The 15259-nt window shown below is 36.5% G+C and overlaps 1 protein-coding gene across 2 annotated transcripts in view; it reads right to left on the bottom strand.

Moving 5' to 3' along the window:
• The window catches only part of IFT74 (intraflagellar transport 74), a 121780-nt gene that overhangs the window by 33331 nt on the left and 73190 nt on the right, over positions 1-15259 (bottom strand). For both annotated transcript variants that reach the window (XM_011994370.1, XM_011994371.1), the window contains exon 12: positions 11105-11184. In XM_011994370.1, coding sequence (XP_011849760.1) covers positions 11105-11184 — 80 coding nt within the window. The remainder of the gene's footprint in view (positions 1-11104; positions 11185-15259) is intronic.

Here is a 15259-nt window from a genome sequence, read left to right as displayed (position 1 = left end):
GACAGAGTCTGGCTCTGTCGCCCAGGCTGGAGTGCAGTGGTATGATCTCGGCTCACTGCAAGCTCCGCCTCCCAGGTTCACACCATTCTCCTGCCTCAGGCTCCCGAGCAGTTGGGACTCTAGGCGCCCACCAACACACCCAGCTAATTTTTTGTACTTTTAGTAGAGACGGGGTTTCACCATGTTAGCCAGGATGGTCTTGATCTCCTGACCTCTGATCTGCCAGCCTCAGCCTCCCAAAGTGCTGGGATTATAGGCATGAGCCACTGTGCCCAGCCAGGGTCAACTGTATTTTAAATTTGGGCAGAAAAGTTTCCTTACAGCTATGAAAAAAAGGTCAGATAATTATTTCTAAAGACAGGAGGCACTTTAAAAACTGTAATTGTGATTTTTATATATTGTATAAATTGTATAATTTTTATTATCTAATTATGTAAAACAAAAGGACTATGTAGAAGTTTGTTCCAACAGAGTACTGTATATAAAATCATATAGTATAATTGGCAGTAGTTGGCATATACTAAACATAAGGTCCTTAATCATTTTCAAAAGTAGTGGTTATCAAACTTTAACATGAATCAGAATCACAAGGAGGACTTACTGAAACACAAATTGCTGGGCCCTCTCCTTAGGGTTTCAAATTCAATAAGTCTGGGGTACTGAATTTGCATTTCTAACAAGTTTCAGATGGTGATGATGATCCTGGTGTAGTCATAATACCACCATTTTAATGAAAGATTCAAAGTATAGTTTAAATAATTTCTAGATTGAACAAAAATAATTCATTCTTCTTCAGCAGATATATGTTGGAAAACCACAGAATAGCAATGGATAGATGCCATTTGAAATACCAGATACCAGAAGATAAACCACTTCGAAATTCAATAAATTTTGTACATCCTGAAGGAAATACTGATGGGAAAATACTTTCTAATGTACGCTTTGGGAAAATAACTGCGGTAAAGTTATTCAATTTTCCTTTTATAAATTAACAGCATTGATAAGTCACTAATTAATATTTATGAGTATATTTTAAATTGATTGCTATTATGAATGTTTTGTGTTTATATATTTACTATTTATGTTATTGGTAAGGCTTCCAGCCAACAGTAGACTATTAATAATTAAGTTTTTTTAATTATCTAATCTAATTTTCACAATAACCCTAAGAAGTAGGTACTGTAATTACCTCCATTTTAAAGAAAAAAACTAAGATAAAATAAGATTAAATAGCATAAATAGCATGTCCAAGATCAAACAGCACAGCCTGAATTTGAATCCAGGCATTCCAGTAACAGGACACGTGCTTTTAAATAAAATGATTCTGACGGGGCATGGTGGCTCACACCTGTAATCCCAACACTTTGGGAGGTCAAGGCGGGCAGATCACCTGAGGTCAGGAGTTCAAGACCAGCCTGACCAACATGGAGAAACCCGTCTCTACTAAAAACACAAAAAATTATCCGGGCATGGTGGTGCATGCCTGTAATCCCAGCTACTTGGGAGGCTGAGGTAGGAGAATTGTTTGAACCTGGGAGGTGGAGATTGTGGTGAGTCAAGATCGCACCATTGCACTCCAGCCTGGGCAACAAGACAGAAACTCCGTCTCAAAAAATAAATAAACAATAAATACATAAATAAATAGAATTATTGTCTTTAACATTTTTTATTTTACCTTCCATAACTAAAGAAAAAATAGTCCTAACCTAAGCTTTAAAACTCTGGGTATGAAAAAGTATACTACAGACAAACCAAAGTATTATATTTTGTTATTTTACTACTTTTGAATGACACATATAAATTATGCAGAAAGTTACCATGAATTCATTCAGAATTTAGGACAGTAATTCAATATTCTTATAGCACTTTGTGTATATTTCTATTATGATGTATTTACCACATTGTAGCAACTAGTTATTTGTATGTACTATGGTATATTAATAATCACATATTTGGTTTTACAATCAACTCCACATTTGGGAAAATACTTGAATCTGGAAATTAATCATTTTTGGTGAGTAATAATGCCCAATAATCCCTCCTGGAGAGACATATGACAGTGACTGTAGTTTGTTAACTCTATTTATTAATCCTACTGTGTATATATTAATAGATGCTCAGAAAATTAGCCCCATCTTGTGGATCACAGTAGTACTACAAATTCAGGCCTAACAGTCAAAACTTTGGAACTGTCAGTGATGTGTACATTATCTTGACTGACAAAAACTAAAAATCGTATAGCTAGCATTGGTGACGAACCACTTTCACATACTGCTTTTAGTTGTATAACATAATATAAGCTTTTTTGGGAAGAAATTTGCAAACCAGTTGTAAATATAAATAATACTCTATTCAAAATTTCACTTCTAGAAATTTATTCTGTAGAAATAAATAGACGAGTTAATAAACATGAATGTACTAGAGTAACACTGTTCTTGGGAGTAAAAAGTTATAAACAGCCTAAATATCAATGTGGATACAATGAACCCTATGTAACAACAATCATGGGGGTAGCTAATGGTTGTCAGAAGTGCTTAATATGTGTACCAGGCACCTTTTTTCCTTCTCTCTCTTTTTTTTTTTTTTTTTTTTTTTTGAGACACGGTCTCACTTTGTTATCCAGGCTGGAGTGCAGTGGTGTGATTTCGGTTGGTGTGATTTCGGTTGGAGTGATTTCGGCTCACTGCAGCCTCGACCTCCCACATTCAAGTAATTCTCCTGCCTTAGCTAATAGCTGGGACTACAAGTAGCTGGGACTACAAGCCAAGCAAACATCACCACGCCTAGCTAATTTTTGTATTTTTTTTGTAGAGACAGGTTTTCACCCTGTTGCCTAGGCTGCTCTCGAACTTCTGAGCTCAAGCAATCCACCCCCTCCCAAAGTGCTAGGATTAAAGGCATGAGCCACCACACCTGGACCAAGAACCATTCTTAAGTCTGACTTTAGAGCCCTAACATTGACCACTATGCTATACCATTTCCCAGAATGAAGTATATATCCTCACAGGGAAGAATGTATATTATACAGTTAAATGAAAAGACTCAGGCTCAGAAGAATTGTGTATTAGTATTAGTCCATTTAAAAATATGTTTGTAAATGTATTTAAAAAGTCTAAAAGCCTAAACATCAAACCGTAAACCATGATTTCTCTGAAGACTTGGATGAGGAGAAAGGAGATGACGTTTTACTTTATATACTTTTCCACTGCTTGCATTTTTCATGTTAAATACATGTCAGATTCATATTTAAAATTACAATTTTAAAAAATTAGCTAATCTGAATCTTCAAAATAATTTTAGTAGTTTAAGGACTTTTTTTCCTTTTTTTTTTTTTTTGGAGATGGAGTCTTGCTCTGTCGCCCAGGCTAGAGTGCAGTACCGTGATCTCGACTCACTGCAACCTCTGCCTCCTGGGTTCAAGCAATTCTCCTGCCTCAGCCTCCTGAGTAGCTGGGATTACAGGTGCACGCCACCACGCCCAGCTAATTTTTGTATTTTTAGTAGAGATAGGGTTTCACCATGTTGGTCAGGCTGGTCTTGAACTCCTGACCTCGTGATCCACCCACCTCGGCCTCCCAAAGTGCTGGGATTACAGGTGTGAGCCACTGTGCCTGGCCAGGACATTTTTTTTAAAGCTGGAAAGGATGACCTCATATAAGCTGAGGCTAATTGCCCAGTTAATGAAAGCATGAGGATGGTCATTTAAGGCAAACACACACAAAAATTTTTTTTAAAAATCAGTAAAATGATGTACCTTCAAGGTGCTTAAACTCTCAGAAATTCTAGGTAAGTAAGGTTTACAATTGTCATTTCTTGGTATGAATGGCAGGTTGAACATGCACATCTAATTTTGATCCTTCCCCAAACCCCACTAAAACTATAGTAAAAAGAATTTTTAAAGGTATAAACCCCCAGCATATAGAAATAGGAGAAAATAGCAATAACATTTTGGAAGCTGAAAGCAGATGGACAACTGGTAACTGACCTAGCAGAGTTGAGAAAGTCTAAATCTAAGCCAGTATTGGGTAAAGCTGAGAACTATCCTGATTTCAAAAGGCTCAGTATTTTTGCATAGAAAACTGATCACCTTTTTGTGATTTGTGAAAGACTTTGACATGTCTTATAATAGTAATGCTGTTCTTTATAGAATTTATTTAATGTAAGGGAATACACTAGTAAAGAGTAAAACACCAGGCACAGTGGCTCACACCTGTAATCCCAACACTTTGGGAGGCCAAGGCAGAAGGACTGCTAGAGCCAAGCACGTTGAGATCAGCCTGGGCAACAGAGCAAAGCCCTGTCTCTACAAAAAAAAAGTTTTTAACAATTAGCTGGGCATGGTGGCATGCACCTGTACTCCTAGCTACTCAGGAGTTTATTTTACTTTATTTTATTTTAATTTATATATTTTATTTAGCTAAGGTGAGAGGATCACTTGAGCCCAGGAGTTTGAGGCTGCAGTGAGCTATGATGTCACACCACTGTACTCCAGCTGGGGTGACAGAAAGACCCCATCTCATTAAAAAAAAAGAAAAAAGAAAAAAGAGTAAAGTAAGGGCCTGATTTCAGCTAAGTAGATGAAGACACCATTTACTCTGAAGGACTTCAATGTAAGATATAAACTCTCAAGTATTAATTTGTAGTAAGAATAAAAGAATTTCTTAACAGATTCCTTAACAAAAACAAGCTGGGCACAGTAACATGAGCCTGTAGTCCCGGCTACCTGGAAGGCTGAGGCAGGAGGACTGCTTGGGCCCAGGAGTTCGAGGCCACAGTGAGCTATGATCATGCCTGTAAATAGTCACTGCACTCTAGCCTGGCCAACACAGCAAGATTCATCTCTATTAAAAAAAAAAAATTACTTGGCTATATGTTAGAAGTAAGCCTTGAGGATAAAAACATCCTTATTTAAAATAGTATCCAATGTTGAGTGAAAATATAAGCTGCTATTGTCCACTTGGTATGTTCTGCTTTACTCAGAAGAACAATACTTTTTCTATTACTTTCCCTTGCTTGTACAGAACCCATATTTTAGAAAGCAAAAATTAAGCAAACATGAAATTGTTGGCACTTCAACTGAGAAAGGAGAAATCAGGATGGGTTCAGGTTTTTTGGAAAGTAGCATGACACCTGCCAATAACACTCCACCTTACTAATGATGTAGAGCTTGTAGCCAAATTCTGACCATATGACTTTCATTAGAGCTTTTTCTCATTGCTTCTAGTTAGCACACACACACACAAATTCCTTCCCTGCTAAAATATAGAACAGTGTACCCCCTTTTTTTTTCTTCGAGATGGAGTCTTGCTCTATCACCCAGGCTGGAGTACAGTGGCGTGACCTTGGCTCAATGCAATCTCCACCTCTCGCGTTCAAGCAATTCTCCTGCCTCAGCCTCCCAAGTAGCTAAGATTACAGGCATGTGCCACTAGGCCCAGCTAATATTTTTGTATTTTCAGTAGAGATAGGGTTTCGCCATGTTGGTCAGGCTGGTCTTGAACTCCTGACCTCAGGTGATCCAACCGTCTCGGTCTCCCAAAGTGCTGGGATTAGAGGCATGAGCCACTGCGCCCAGCCAAACAGTGTACACATTTAAACCCAAATAAATGTGGAACCATTATAACAAAATTACCTGATCCATCAATAAAGAAACACTATATGGGTGCTGCCTAGCAAATATTTAATATCACAGAATCAAGTCTCCTAGTAGTTTTAAAAAGATAATAATATCTAATTATAAAAAAATTTCTATTATGAGATTATTTTATTTTTAAAAATCACTTATAAGACCAAGGAACAATTTGACAGCAAAGAAGTCCTTCTAGAATTGGTCAAAAGTCTAAGAGTGGGCTCAAGTGTGTTATTGGTCAAACGTCTAAGTATTTTCTTTGCTTTATTCCACACTGCCACAGAAAAAAAGTCTAAAAGGCTAAACATCACACTGTAAACCATAATGACCTCTGAAGACTTGTATGAGTGTGAGGAGAAAGGAGATGACTTTTTACTTTATGTTCATACATTTTATACTGCTTGAATTTTTCACATTAAAAACAAACCAGATTCATACATAAAAATCATCATTTAAAACAAATTAATCAGAACCTTTAAAATTACTAATTTAGGGAAAATTTTTTAAAACTCAGCATCATAGGGACAATAAAGATTTTCATAAAGTAGCCCAATAACTGTTAACTGATTTTATTTAGTTAATTTTGAGACATAATTATTCAATGTAGCTTTTGGAAAATTGTAACATTAAGGACTTGCCAAAATGAATAAATATGATATACTTGAGAAAGTTGTAAGATGACAAAGTCAGCATTAACACCTAGCAGAGAACACAACTGTACCTAACGCAGTTTCTAAGGATCTTTGAATTTAGAATGAATTATATAAATATTTTAAAGTTTATTTGAAAACTGAAAGATTGCGTTACTTAAGCCAGATAACATCATTTATGGTTTATGTGCTTTCCTAACCAGAAACCCTACAAGGCAAAAGGTGGTCTGGTTGGATTATACACAGATGCTGTTCACAGAAGAAGCCAGATGGCATCTAAGAAATGAATAAAATGAGCCAAAGAGGGAATAAAGCCAGGGGGCAGAACTAAGGATGAACTAGACAGACAACGTAATTTGATTATTATTGCTATCCTAACGAACACAGCATCTATAATTGTGAGTCAGGGTAAGAATGTCCATATAAATAAGTATCCACCACTTTACTGGAAAACATAATCCAAGGTAGGAATCCTCTGGAAAGTAATAAAGCCTTTGCAGTCAAGCTGTCTCTGGGGAACAATGCATACCTACATCATAAAACTAGAGAGCCAAAGAAGTAGGTAGAGCTCAATTTTTACCTTTAGTTCATTCTGAAATTCTTTTTCTGCTAAAATGTGATTTAGTTCATTTCACAAACATCTGATGAGTATGTATTTTCCCACACATTGTGTTGATGAAAGAGGTTACCAAAGTACGTAAGACACAGTCCCTGTCCTTGAGGACTTAGCCAAAGAGGGAAGACAAACACATAAATAGATAACTGTAATATTATGTGGTCAATCCAGTGATATGTTTATACATAGTGTGCTCTGAAAACATGGAGAAAGTTCGCTCACTTAGCATAGCCTAGAAACAAATCAGGGAAGGAAAACAAAGTTATGCTGGATAAATGGATACCTGAGCTATATCTTAAAGGATGAGAATTTGGTCAGGTAAAAAACAGGGGAAAGAACCCTCAAGACAAGGGGCTGGACATGGTGGCTCACAACTATAATCTCAGCACTTGGGAGGCTAAGGCAGGAGGTTCACGTGAGCCTAAGAGTTTGAGACCTGCCTTGGCAACATGAGACCCTGTCTCTAAAAACAGTAATAATAATAATAAAAGTCAGGCAGGGTGGAGCTTGCCTGTAGTCCCACATTCAGGAGGCTGAGGTGGGAGAATAATTTGATTCCGGGAGGTCAAGGCTGCAAAGAGTCACGACTGCATCACTGCACTCCAGTCTGGGCAAGAGCGAGGCTCTGTTAGGGAAAAAAAAAAAAAAAGAGAGACACTTTGGGAGGCCGAGGCCGAGGTGGGCGGATCACAAGGTCAGGAATTCAAGACCAGCCAGCCTGGCCAACATGGTGAAACCCCGTCTCTACTGAAAATACAAAAATTAGCCAGGTATGGTGGCATGTGCCTATAATCCTAGATACTGAGGAGGCTAGGGTAGGAGAATTGCTTGAACCCAGGAGGAAGTTGCAGTGAGCCAAGATCGCACTACTGCACTCTAGCCTGGGTGACAGAGTGAGACCCCGTCTCAAAAAAAAAAAAAAAAGGAACAAACAGTAAGAGCAAAACATTGGGGCATGAAACAGTTTGATATATGGCAAAGGTGTGAGACATAGGGTACTACAAGCAGATTATTATTAGAATTTAAGGATAGAGATGAGGGGTGGGAGAGGAGGTTGACGATGCACAGGCCATATCACAGACGGACTAGAATGACATGCAAGAATTCTTACATTTTATGCTGTATATCATGGGGAACCAGTGTTAAGCAGTACAATGACACAGAATAACATTTTATATACATCACTCTGACAGCATTTGTCGGGGAAGAATCTGAGAGGAGGCAAGACTGGAAGTGAGGAGACCAGTTAGGGAGGCTATTGCTAACTTGTTCAGGCAAGAAATAACGAGATCTTGAACTGACAAGTAATCTTATAACAAGTAATCTTATAACAAAAACCTCCTGTACTAATGTATCAATAATCTAGGATGACCACAGTGTAGCAGAACATAAAACAAATGCATAAACATATATGTACATAATATAAATGCATATAATTACATATTACATAGATTCATATACATTATAAATGCCACTGTTACACTGCATTATAGATTATTTTTCCACATTAATAAAAAAGAACAAAGGTTAGAAAATAAAAAGGAAAATAGAAGTAAAAATTAAAAGCCTTCTATTTGTCTTAAAACTAGCAATTAATAATAAATTGTTACCCCCAAAATGCATTATTTTAGTGGAAAGAAATTAAATGTTAGAAATTTAGACTTAGGAAAAGGAAAATTCTTTAGAATGTGTCCTATAAGCATCTAAAATCAAGAACATTATCAGATTTCTCAGAATGGTTTTGAATATATTAATATAGAAAACCTAGAAACTAGATCTACATAAATCAAAAGCAATGAAATGATTTAATAGAGAAAATAACATGATTAAAAAATGCAAAATTGTGTTTGGGTAGGAGGAATATATCTCTTAGGTAAGAGATCTACGGTACAACATGGTAATTATGGTTAACAATAACAGTATATTCTTCAAGATTGTTAAGAGAGTGAATTTTGAACGTTCTCACTACCAAAAATAAGTATGTGAAGTAATGCATATGGTAATTAGCCCAATTTAGGCATTCCACAATGCATACATATTTCAAGACATTCTATACACAATAAATATATATGATTTTTATTTGTCAGTGAAAATAAATAAATGTTTTAAAAAAGAAAATGACATGACTCTAGTCTTAACAATGTATTGTTAGCCTACCTCACCTGGTATGCCATTTAGCAATCATAAATCTCAGTAACATAGGATCATTATATTAATTTTGCAGATGAGAAAACTGAAGCTTGGGCAAGTTTATTTACCTAATACTGGGACTTATTTTCAAGTCTGTCTGCCTTTAGATACCTTATTTAAAGCTAGTAGTAGCCATGTGTAAATTCAACTGTGTAAGTATTTTATAAGAATATTTTAAATTTGCAATATGGCACTTCATATCAGAAAGTCAAGTTGAAGCTTAGGCAATAGAACTAAAGGCTTGGGGTCAGAGAGACCTTGGTTTAAAAATAGAATTAACTCTTTACTAGCTGGAGGAATTTGACTAAATTATATAACTTCTCTGAGCCTCATTATGTAAAAAATAGGTTAACGAGGTTTTAAAAAATTCTTGCAAGACTAAAAAGTGCTTAGCCAGGTAAGTAATTAATCAGTAGTGGCTAATGCTATTCATAAATCAAGAAAAAGTATAAAAAACATAAAAATTGAAGTTAAAAATTAATTTAGGAATGGACAGCCAGATGTGCTGGCTCACGCCTGTAATCCCAGCACCTTGGGAGGCTGAGGTGTGAGGATCGCTTGAGCTCAGGAGTTTGAGACCAGCCTGGGCAACATAGCGAGACCTCATCCCTACTAAAAATTTAAAACTTAGCTGGATGTAGTGGCAGACGTTATGTATTCCCAGCTACTCAGGAGGCTGAGACAGGAGGATCACTTGAACCCAAAAGTCTGAGGTTGCAGTGAGCTGTGACTGAGCCACTGCACTGCTATGAATGTTTCCTTAGCCATAACAAGAATACATGTACATGTGCACACTGTTTATACCATACCTAACTCATAAGAATATACAGTCAATTCTTGATAATCCAAGAGCATATTAACTGGTTTTCATTTAAACTATGATTAAAATGCTATGGGGAATCTACTTTTATCTTTCTTATTAGGGAGAAGCTTATTAGGAAATTGATGCTCAACCTCCTCCTTTAACCATATATAAAAATGTAGCCCCCACACCCAAACTCCCTCCACAGTATTTCTACATAGTCAAACCCCAAGCTCCCTCAGGTCTTCTGGTCTCTGCATTCGTTCTTCAAATTCCACTCCTGGGGAAAGTTGGGGAGCATAAAGTTGCTACTTCTTTACTACTTGCTACTTCCTTGCTACTTCATTACTAGGCCTGGGTGGGGAATTAATTCTGTCTGGATTATTTGTATGGTATTTGTGATTTGATTTTCATCCCCTCTAATGCTACCAGTTACCGCCATTAATAGTTGACTATATTATTATTAATTAATTAATTCTGTCTGGATTATTTGTGTGGTATTTGTGATTTGATTTTCATCCCCTCTAATGCTACCAGTTACTGCCATTAATAGTTGACTGTATTATTATTAATTAATTATTTATTTATTGAGACCCAGTTTCACTCCTGTTGTCAGGCTGGAGTGCAGTGGTGCGATCTCGACTCACCGCAACCTCCGCCTCCCAGGTTCAAGCAATTCTCCTGCCTCAGCCTTCCTGAGTAGCTGGGATTACAGGCCTGCACCACCACACCCAGTTAAATTTTGTATTTTTAGTAGAGACGGGGTTTCTCCATGTTGGTCAGGCTGGTCTCGAACCCCCGGCCTCAGATGATCCACCCACCTCAGCCTCCCAAAGAGCTGGGATTACAGGCGTGAGCCACTGCACCCAGCCGACTATTTTGTTTGCAGTACACTGTTGACTATTACTAGGAAGGAAGTATAAGTTAGGAGGAAGTATAACAACTTTAAACATTTCACTTCTGTTTTTGTAAAAACAAAACTGCTTGGCAAAGATAAATAAATTTTATGCAATCATTTTAACTTGTAAGTGGTCAGTTTAAATCACTGCTTTAATATTACTCATATAGTATGCATTTTAGTAGTTAAAGTTAGCAATATCATAGAGAATTAAATAATACATCCCAGGTAGTTAAACAGTCTCTGAGACATTGATAATACTATATCAATACTGCTAAACATCTGTTAATCTACATTATAAAAATACCAGAAGCATTACCTTGGTGTTCCTCTAAATCCATATCAAGTTGTCTAATTTCTTCATTAAACTGATTTATCTTTTCTTTTATATCTGTTAACCTGTTGAAAATATTTTTAATGAATTTATGAAGGAAATGTAGACATTCAATAAAAACACTTGATGGGGAGGTTAGATGTCTTTTCCAAGTTGCATAAACAATATCTAAAAATAATATGTCTTATTCTAAGGACAATACTATAATTGATTATGACATTAGGATATCTTTTCCAAGTTGCATAAATATAGAAAAATAGCATATCCTATTATGAGGACAATACTATAAATTTAGAGAGGAAGAATCTTGTCTAGATCTTTTTTTTTTTTTCTTTGATACGGGGTCTCGCTCTGCCACCAGGCTGGAGTGCAGTGGTGTGATCTCGGCTCACTGCAACCTCTGCTTCCTGGGATCAAGCGATTCTCCTGCCTCAGCCTCCCGAATAGCTGGGCCTACAGGCACACGCCTCCATGCCCAGCTAATTTTTGTATTTTTAGTAGAGATGGGGTAGAGACAGGGTTTCACCATGCTGGCCATGATGGTCTCGATCTCTTGACCTCGTGATCCATCTGCCTCAGCCTCCCAAAGTGCTGGGATTACAGGTGTGAGACACCACACCCAGCCTAGATCTTTTTTAATGATTCATATTTGGAGCCTAAGTATATTCTGAGAACACCAGGTTGCCTGACTTAAACAGCACACCCCTTCCCAACTCTCCTTTGAGTTTGATTTGCAGTATTAAGAAAATGAAAAATATTTAACAATACTCTTTTTGTAGGTTTCTACAAGCCAAATTAAGTTGGAAAATTAGTCTCAAAAATGAGAAAATAAGGGAAAACCTATCACTGGCAGAAGATTATATGGGTTGTTTTAACATAAAGCAGTTATACTTACTATAAAGCTACCATAACAAAAACAATGTGGTATAGGCATAGGGATAGACATATATATCAATGAACTAAAATTGTGAGTCCAGAAATAAGAACATATATCTATAGTCAACTGATTTTTGGCAAGGGTGCTAAGGTAATTAAATGATGAAAGAAGAGTATTTTCAATAAATGGTGCTAGGAAAAGTACATATGTAGAAGCTAAGGAATAAAATTGGACTCCTACCTCACATCATACACAGAATTAACTTGAAATTGATCAAAGATCTAAACGTTAGAACTAAATTACCAAACTCTTAGAAGAAAACATAGACATAGTCTTCATGGCCTTGGATTTGGCATTGGTTTCTTAGATATGACACTAAAAGCAAGAGCAACAAAAGAAAAATAGAAAAACTGGACATAATCAAAATTGGAAACTTCTATGCTTCCAAGGACACCAAGAAAATGAAAAGATAATTCATAGAACAAGGGAAAATTTTTACAAATCATGTATCTGATGAGACCTCTATCTAGCATATATAAAGAAATGTTACGACTCAGTAATGAAACAATCTAGTTTAAAAAATGAGCAAAGGAACTAAACATTTCCCCAAAGAATATGGCCAATAAGCATATGAAAGGAACCTCAACATCATTAGCCATCAAACAAATACAAATCAAAACCACAGTAAGACACCGCTTCACATCCATTAGGGATGGCTATAATAGAAAAAGAGGTAATAACAAGTGAGCGTGTGAAAAAAACTGGAACCCTCACATACTGCTCATATGCTGCTCATATTACATTACATAGAAATGTAAAATAGTACCAATTCTTTGAAAGTCTGATAGAATTCAGCTGTGGCTCCATCTGGTCCTGGACTTTATGTTGGTAATTTTTTTTTTTTTTTACCATTTCAATCTCACTGCTTGTTAATGGTCTGTTCAGAGTTTCTATTTCTTCCTACTTTAATCCAGGAGGATTGTATATTTCTCCAGGAATCTACCCATCTCCTCTAAGTTTTCTAGTTTGTGCATGTAAAGATGCTCATTGTAAGTTTGAACAGTCTTTTGTATTTCTGTGGTATTGGTTGTAGTATCTCCCATTTTGTTTCTAATTGAGCTTATTTGGATCTTTTCTCTTCTTTTCTTGATTAATCTTGCTATTGGTCTATTAATTTTGCTTATCTTTTCAAAGAAACAGCTTTTTACTTCATTTATCTTTCATATTTTTTGTTTCAATTCAATTTAGTTCTGCTCTAATGTTTGTTATTTCTTTTCTTTTGGTGGGTTTGGGTTTGGTTTGTGCTTGTTTCTCTAGTTCCTTGAGGTATGACGTTAGATTGTCTATTTGTGTTCTTTCAGACTTTTTGATGTAGGCACTTAATGCTCTGAATGTTCCTCCTAGCACTGCTTTTGCTGTATCCCAGAGGTTTTGCTAGGTTGTATCACTACTATTGTTCAGTTCAAAGAATTTTTAAATTTCCATCTTGATTTCATTGTTGACCTAAAAAATCATTCAGGAGCAAATTATTTACTTTCCATGTATCTGCATGGTTTTTACGGTTCCTTCTGGAGTTGATTTCCAATTTTATTCCATTGTGGTCTGATAATACTTGATATAATTTTGATTTTCTTAAATTTTGAGACTTATTTTGTGTGGCCTATCGTATGGTCTGTCTTGGAGAATGTCCCATGTGCTGATGAACAGAATGTATATTCTGCAGTTGTTGGGTAGAAGGGTCTATAAATATCTGCTGAGTCCATTTATTTGTTTTAGGGTATAGTTTAAATCCATTGTTTCTTTGCTGACTTTCTGTCTTGATGACCTGTCTAGGGCTGTCAATGGAGTACTAAAGTCCCCCACTATTATTGTATTGCCATCTATCTCATTTGTTAGGTCTAGTGGTAATTATTTTTTACATTTAGGAGCTCTAGTGTTAGGTGCATATAGATTTAGTATTGTGAATTTTCCTGTTCGATTAGTCCTTTTATCATTACATACTGTCCCTCTTTGTCTTTTTCAATTGTTGTTAAAGTCTGTTTTGTCTAACATAAGAATAGCTACTCCTACTTGCTTTTGCATGGAATATCTTTTTCCACCCTTTTACCTTAAGTTTACATGAGACTTTATGTATTAGGTGAGTCTCCTGAAGATGGGAGATACTTGGTTGGTGAATTCTTATCCATTCCACTATTCTGTATCTTTTAAGTGGAGCATTTGGGCTATTTACATTCAACGTTAGTATTGAGATACGTGGTACTGTTCTGTTCACTGTGATAGTTATTGCCTGAATACCTTGGTTTTTCATTTCCATTGTGTTGTTTTATAGGCCCTGTGAGATTTATGATTTAAGGAGTTTCTACTTTGGTGTATTTTGAGGTTTTGTTTCAAGATTTAGAATTCCCTTTAACTGTTCTTGTAGTGCTGCCTTGGTAGTGGTGAATTCTCTCAGCATTTGTCTGAAAATGACTTTATCTTTGCTTCATTTATGAAGCTTAGTTTCAGTGGATACAAAATTATTGGCTGATAATTATTTTGTTTAAGGAGTCTAAAGGTAGACCCCAATTCCTTCTAGCTTGTAGGGTTTCTGCTAAGAAATATGCTATTGATCTGATAGGTTTTCCTTTATAGGTTACCTGATGCTTTTGCCTCCTAGCTCTTAAGATTCTTTCCTTTGTCTTGACTTCAGACAACCTTATGACTATGCCTAGGTGATTACCTTTTTGTGATGCATTTCCCAGGTGTATTCTTTGAAATTCTTTCTTTTTTTTTTTTTTTTTTGGTAGATTTTTTTTTTTGAGACAGAGTCTCACTGTGTCGCCCAGGCTGGAGTGCAGTGGCTAACTGCAAGCTCATTGCAACCTCTGCCTCCCAGGTTCAAGTGATTTTTCTGCCTTAGCCTCCCAAGTAGCTGGGACTACAGGTGCACGCCACCATGCCCAGCAAATTTTTGTATTTTTAGTAGAGACAGGGTTTTACCTTATTGGCCAGCCTGATCTTGAACTCCTGACCTCATGTTCTGCTCGCCTTGGCCTCCCAAAGCGCTGGGATTATAGGTGTGAGCCACCACGCTCAGCTGCGACATTCTTGTATTTGGATATCTACGTCTCTAGCAAAGCCAGAGAAGTTTTCCTTGATTATTCCCTCAAATACATTTTCCAGACTTACAGATTTGTCTTCTTCCTCAGGAACACCAATTGTTCTTAGGTTTGACCATTTAACAGAATCTCAAACTTTTTGGAGGCTTTGTGCTTTTTTTTTTT

Source organism: Mandrillus leucophaeus, unplaced genomic scaffold (assembly GCF_000951045.1).
Source record: "Mandrillus leucophaeus isolate KB7577 unplaced genomic scaffold, Mleu.le_1.0 Scaffold454, whole genome shotgun sequence".
In the NCBI taxonomy this organism is placed as follows: domain Eukaryota; kingdom Metazoa; phylum Chordata; class Mammalia; order Primates; family Cercopithecidae; genus Mandrillus; species Mandrillus leucophaeus.
The sequence above is the reverse complement of the archived record's forward strand: the minus strand, read 5'-3'. Positions and strand labels throughout refer to the sequence as shown.